Source organism: Carlito syrichta, unplaced genomic scaffold (genome assembly GCF_000164805.1).
Source record: "Carlito syrichta isolate Samal-C Ts95f unplaced genomic scaffold, Tarsius_syrichta-2.0.1 Scaffold287275, whole genome shotgun sequence".
Taxonomy (NCBI): Eukaryota; Metazoa; Chordata; class Mammalia; order Primates; family Tarsiidae; genus Carlito; species Carlito syrichta.
This window is the reverse complement of record NW_007231371.1, coordinates 6117-12663: the sequence shown is the minus strand read 5'-3', so window position 1 is coordinate 12663 and position 6547 is coordinate 6117. Positions and strand designations below refer to the sequence as shown.

The 6547-nt window shown below is 46.5% G+C and overlaps 1 protein-coding gene across 1 annotated transcript; it reads left to right on the top strand.

The window, feature by feature from the left end:
* Positions 1 to 609: 609 nt before the first annotated feature.
* On the top strand, positions 610 to 5177 carry LOC110595163 (zinc finger protein 75D-like). The gene is made up of 3 exons (XM_021709802.1): positions 610 to 715; positions 2448 to 3135; positions 5081 to 5177. The coding sequence occupies exons 1-3, from the start codon at positions 610 to 612 to the stop codon at positions 5175 to 5177; spliced, it is 891 nt and encodes a 296-aa protein (XP_021565477.1).
* The last annotated feature ends 1370 nt before the right edge of the window (positions 5178 to 6547 follow it).

The window sequence follows — 6547 nt, the reverse complement described above, 5'->3', positions numbered from 1 at the left end:
GGGAGAAGAGATGAGTGTACTGAGTAGGAAGTGAAAAGAGACACAAATACTGAAAAAAGTAAAAGGAAAAACAATAACCATGACTAAAAACTAACCAACAAGCATATAAAAAACTAAAACATGCAATGATGCTGCCTTACAAGCTAAACAACCTCCTTATCGGCATGCTATTCCTCTATACAAAGATGGGGTTTACAGAGAAATAGGTAAAAAAGAAAATGATGATGATAATAATAAGAAGAAGAAGAAGAAGAAGAAAAGGAATAGATTAAAGTCAGTAAACTAACAGAACCAGCCAAGCACACTCTGAGACTTTTCCTTTAAATCCAATGTCGTTTCAGCTCTGATTTCTAGCTGTCTTTGCAGGCTGGTAGAATGTTCACAGTTAGGGTCAGTTGCCCCCGGCCTGCTGGAAGACCAGTTCAGATATGGGCTCCCTGCCCGGTCCATTATTGAGATCTGGCCTTGTCTATTTATCAACAGGGAAGAGCATCCATCATTCCCATTTTGATATTGTTACCTTGGATCCCCAGTGGGTGGTGCCATCTCACCACTCCAGTAGACTTTATCAGCAGCTGCTGAAGCCTGCAGCTCGGAGGTTGCCGAGGAATGGAGGAAGCCAGTGATGGTATCCGCAGCGGCCACCTCCCCGTACACGGCGGGGAGCTCCACAAGCCTGGCTCCATGCAAGGGGCGTGGCTTGGGTCAGCAGCAGGTCACTCTGTCGCCCAGGCTGGAGTGCAGTTGCATGCTCATGGCCACTCCAGTGTCTACCTTCTGGACTCTGGTGATCCTTCCGCCTCAGCCTTCGAAGTAGTCGAAACTACAGGCACACGCTAACATGCCCAGCTAATTGTTTGATTTATTGTAGAGATGAGAGATCACTAAGTTGCCCAGACTGGTCTCAAACCCACGGGCTGAGGCATTCCACTCCTCTCAGCCTCCCAAAGTGCTCGGATTACAGGCTGAGTCACTGAGCTGGGCCTCCATACATTTTATAAATTGTAAGTTCATTTCCATTCAAGTCTATTTTTAAATTTTCTTTGATGCTTTCTGTCTGAAACCTCGGATTATTTAGAAGCGTATTGTTTCATTTTCAGGTTTTTTTGAGATTTCCAGTTGTCTTTCTGTTTGTTATTTTTACTTTTTATATTTTTAGAGATAAGATCTCATTATGTTGCCCAAGCTAGTCTTGAACTCCTGGGCCCAAGCAGTCCTCCTGCCTCAGCCTCCCAAAGTGCTGGGACTACAGGCATGAGCTACTGCACCCAGCCTGGTTTTTAATTTTTAATTTTTAATTTTTTTTTGCTGGGTGTGATTTTTTAGTTTGTTCATTTTTGTCAGAGTTTCCTTTTTTCACTCAGGTCATTTTTTTGGTTTGATGAGGGTTTTTTAAATTGTATTCTGATCATTTTGTCTATTACGTTAGGAGAGTCTGGGTCCTATTTAAATCCTATGTTTTAGCAGGCAGTCAGCATGTTTAATTTAGCATACACATTCTTTCTTGCTCTTGTGGGGTATGCCTTCAGTGACAGTTTAATGTTCAGAGGCTTTATGCTGTTATTTTGGTCTCTTTGATTTATCTGGTACTGCCAGGGCTCCCAGAGGCCCCTGCTGGTTTTGCCTGAGGGTGTTAAAGGCATTTTTGGGGGGCCAGGGTATTTCTCAGTAAGAAAGGGGAGGCTCGGACCCCTGGGGATGAAGAGGCTTCTTAGGCCGGGCCACTGGTTGTGGCTGGATCCCTTTTGCCAATTCTCCCTTTCTCTTTGGCATCTGCTATTGAGTCGCAGGATTCTCATATCTTTGTTATTGAAGAGGCATCCTTTCCATTGTGATGTCTCTGGATCTTTCTTGCCAGTCTTGCTCACGCATCATTGTATCTCTCGGCTGTGATTGGAGAGAGTCTTCAGCTCAGTACGGAAGGCAAGTACCTCTCCTGGCCACTTACTGTTGACAGGACTCCAGTCCATTCCCCGTTGCCAATTGTTTATGGTTTGCGTGATGTTGCCAGAAGGTTTTCCACTCCGACTGGGGAGGGAAGAAGCCCACCCAAACAGCCTTCTGATGAGAAGCTGAGGGTTGGAAACCTATATATCTGGGGTCTGCTACATGTATGCTTCTGGTTCCGGGGACACGATCCAGTTTGGCTTTTTCTGACCACTTTTTAGAATTATGTTTGGTTCTATTTCAGTATGTAATGAGTTTATTGTGCCTTTTGAAGGATCAGGAGAAGTGGGTCTACACCATTGTGTTCTGACTGGACCAGAAATCACTTTTTCCTTTACTTTTGAAAAGCACTCATCCCTGACCTTTGTCTCTGCTAATTTCTTTGCTTTCTTCCCTCCCTCCCTCCCTCCCTTCCCCCCCCCCTCTCTCTCTCTTTCTTTCCATGTGTAGTTTTCTTGCATTGGGACACAGGTGGCTTATTCTTCTGTTTATTCAAACAGGTTTAAAGCTCAAGAATGACGCTGGCAATTATCATTCCACTTCTGGTTCTGCCTCAGAAATACCAGCATCGGGATGCAAAGTGTCAAAAAGGCCCAGAACGAAAGTTGCCCAAAAAACAGCAGGCGAGGAAAATCATGACAGTGCACACAGGCTTCAGAAGCAGCCTCAGGCTTTGCCAAAGACGAAAAGAAATAAACTTTGGACTTGTGAACAAGAGCTTCCAAAACGTAGAGATCTGCATGGAGAAGGCTACACAGGGAAGAAAGCTTTTAAATGTCAGGAATGTGGGAAGGACTTCAGAGTTAGCTCTGGTCTTTTGAAGCACCAGCGAATTCACACTGGACAGAAACCGTATAAATGCCAACAGTGTGGCAGGAGGTTTCGATGGAGTTCAGACCTTAATAAGCACGCTGTGACACACCAGGGAATAAAACCATATAGATGCTCATGGTGTGGGAAAAGCTTTAGTCAGAACACAAATCTACACACACACCAAAGAATTCACACAGGAGAGAAACCCTTTCGATGTCATGAATGTGGGAAAAGATTCATTCAGAAGTCCCACCTTATCAAACACCAGAGAACCCACACAGGTGAGCAGCCTTATACTTGTAGCATATGCGGGAGAAGCTTTAGCAGGCGGTCGAGTCTTCTTAGACACCAGAAAATCCACAGGATAAAGGAGATGTATGGACTCTCTCTTGTCTGAATGAAATGACGAGGGAGGCAGTCTGTGTGCTCATATGGGTATCTGTCTCTGTAGAAAGTACAGGGCAGTGGTGAATGGCCCTTTTTGACTTGCATTATGTGGTTTTCAAGTCGGTTCAGTGCTGCTCCAGGTCTAAAAGAGAGCCTCCCCTTACACCTACCCCAGTTTTTTTTTTTTTTTTTGGTCTCTCAGCCACAACCACATATACCTGAATGCGCTGCAAGAATGTCTGGAGTTTTTGCAAAACTGATTCAGGAAGAATGGCAGGGAGAGCTCTGTGGCCTGCTAGCCTGGGATGCACGTCGGATACCAGGAGGGTACATTGTGAAGCGTCAGAGCAAAGTAAAGTTTGTGGCCACCAGTGATCACCCCATTCAGAGCCAGACTACATGGAGGCTGCTTTCTGATTTTGTGGGTTTTCCTCTACTCCCCATGGGCCCTAGTGACTATCTCTTAAGATAATATGATGTCAAGGGACGTTTACAGACATGGATTTATGTTCCTGCCTGATCCGGTGTATAATATTGGCCAAGGTTTCTATCTGTTTATTTAGTATTTCATAGGGTTTTTCTTTGTAACGAAAACATTTCATTTTGGATTTAAATATTTAACAAGACAACTTGGTTGCCAAATCACCCAGGAATGGCTAATGTTCACTTTTTTTGGCATCGATGCCTTCAGATATTTGTTATCTACCAAGGGACCTTTCTAAGCCTGTTCTCAGACTCGTAAAAAGGGACTAATTTGTCCTACCGCTCAGGGCTGCTGTGACACTTAATTGAGATGCACACGGCAACATGCCTCTCATGGTGACTGGTCACAGTTAGATGTTCCAGAAGCATTTGGAACACTCCTCATTCATCTTCTAGCTAGCTATTTTTAAAAGAAAATAAACTTTGTCTACTTGTTCACCATTTGAGCATTCTTCTTTGATGGGTTTTTCGTCATTTGTAGCTGGTTTTCGGTCCCATCATGGCCAGAAGGACAGCCTTCTGGCATGATGTTCCTTCTAGAAGCGCTCCTTTCCAGCCAGCCTTCATGCACAGATCCGCTAGATACAGTGCTCCCGAGGAACAGAACCAAAATACACCAGAAAGCCCCAACTTAAGATGCCTGGGAATAAAGAGGACATGATGGCTAGGGGTGGAGATTTTGCGAACAGGTTCCTGTTAGGTGCATCCTCCAACTAATGAACTTGAAATAAGAACGAGAGTTGACCGTATAGTATGGCCACTAAAAAGAATTAAAGACTAAGCCCAGAGGAAGAAGGGATGCTATTATATTCCCAAAGGTGAACCCTATGACCGCTCCACCATCTCTTCCAGAAACTCATACGGTGCCCTTGGAAGTAAGAAGCGGACATTCAGCTTCCCACGGAGGACTCTGTTCTCTTTGTGTGAGTCCATGTTAGCAACCTATAGCTGCTCTTATACCACCATTCATAGGACATTTAATTATATAACTTTCAGAAACGAGGGGTTAACTCAAAGATTCAAGGAAAGACTGCATCAGTGGAGTCAGCGGTTATTGCCACTCATGAGATCCAGCAAAGTCCCCAAAAGCAGGCCAGCGAAAGAGCACTCCATTTTCCCAATGATGCCAACCCCCATTATCATTCCTGTTAGCGTCAAAGCTCATTGTGTAAGAGCGTATCTACACTGTCTTCACTGCCAGGCGGGGTCAAGAGCAGGGAACACGGGTCCTCTTGGAAAGATCAATTATTTAAGGCAGGTGGCAGGAAGTTATTGCACTTAGATGACAGAAACAGGAAGGGAAATGAGATTCCTTGTTCCAAGTGCGTATATCATGCCATTGTTTGAACACAGGGACTCCAGGGAGAAGCACATTCTCATCCCCAAGGTTGTGGAATAGAAGTCAGGGCTTCTGGCTGTCTCATCAGGACCCGTTCTTCTCCCCTTTCAGCCCTGTGATACAGTCTCCTAGAGACCCGTTCTTCCTATCAGCCTTCACCATCTCAGAAAAAAGGGAGATACATGTGCCCATGAGGACACAGCACTAAGGAAAGAAATGGCAGAATGCGATAAAGGGGAGAGATTCTACTGCATACCTGTCCACCACCTCCCCAGCACATGGCTATGGGACATGAACTCAATTGCCTTTCTGAGACGAGAAGAGCCAGACAGCATACACAAAAACTCAGGCGTTGTAGAAATGGACAGATTACTCGTTATTGGGACACAGTGAAGAGGCACAGTGCTCTTACCTCCAGATCCCATAGGCAGAGAAAGAACTGAGGAAGCCTGAACTGGGTGGAAGGGGAGTGGGTGCATATTGCGGCCTCTGTGCTCCTGGAGAAGTGGGCTTAGAAAAGAGGTTGGGAAAGAGGCTTAGAGAGCAGAGGACAGCAGGGCTTTTCCACTCAGGAAAGCATCTGTAAGGCCTGATGTTGGGGGTCAAGAACTCAGGGAACAGAGTGCTTTTGCTTGCTGAGGCACAAGAGCAAGTGAGTGGGTCAAGGCTACCTCGTGCAGACCCAGTTCTCCACCCTTCCCTCCCAACAAATAATGACATGGCTTCTCCCCTTGGGCCTGTCTGGGTATCGTCCAACTCCTTCTTCGCCCTTAAGCAGCCTCCTCCATTTTTACTGCCTGATTCTCTCTGCCGCAGGCCAAATCAGCCCCTCCCTGGCTGTCACCTTGCCACTTCCATTCCCGCAGAGCAGGAGAGGAGCAGGTGCTCAGGGACCGGGCCTAGTGAGTTGTTACTGTGTTTCACTGTTCCCAGAGGAATGGACACAATAACTAAGAGTGGGTAGCCAGGGTAGGGGAGAGAAGGAACACAGAGGAATCGTGATCTAATCTTTTGTTAAGAGATTAGAGGCTGTCCGTACTAACGTCTCTGTTCCCTGTAAAACAACAAAGGGAAGGCAGGTGGGTGCGGGGATGAGCATCCCGGGGAGGAAGGCGTTTCTAAGGTAGAGGAGGGGTGTTCCTACAAAGTCATGTCCCTGGCTCAGCAGTTAAGTCTTCCCATTCTGATTCTTGTCTTCTTTACCTTTCTCTTCTCCCTCCGTGCCACCTGCTCCCACTGTGGGTTCAGGTAAGAGACACAGCCTTGGAAGATGGGCCAGGGAGTCGGGAAAACTCCCAAGGATGATCAACCATGAACATATGAGAAGAGCCGGCAGGAGCCACGGTTGGGAGGAACGGAGGGGCCATGCCACCCTCAGATCTGAGCAACCCAGGGAAAGGAAGGCGGGAAGGAGGCTGCACCGGCGTTGGGAAGCCATTCTACTCCAGGACTGGGAGCTAGAGATCAGGTAGAGAGGAAGATCTAGGCAGTGCCAAGAAACATTTCCGGTTATCTGCCCAAGTTCTGGGCGTCTGTATGAGGCTTGGAATGGAAAGAAGGAACTGACTCCAACCTGAG

Excerpts from the sequence above, each read along its gene's own strand:
- LOC110595163 (XM_021709802.1), top strand. The coding sequence starts at position 610 with ATGGAGGAAGCCAGTGATGGTATCCGCAGCGGCCACCTCCCCGTACAC. Across the intron at positions 716-2,447 it reads GTGGCTTGGGTCAGCAGCAG|GTTTAAAGCTCAAGAATGAC; the intron begins GTCACTCTGTCG and ends TTATTCAAACAG. Across the intron at positions 3,136-5,080 it reads ATCCACAGGATAAAGGAGAT|CCCTGTGATACAGTCTCCTA; the intron begins GTATGGACTCTC and ends CTCCCCTTTCAG.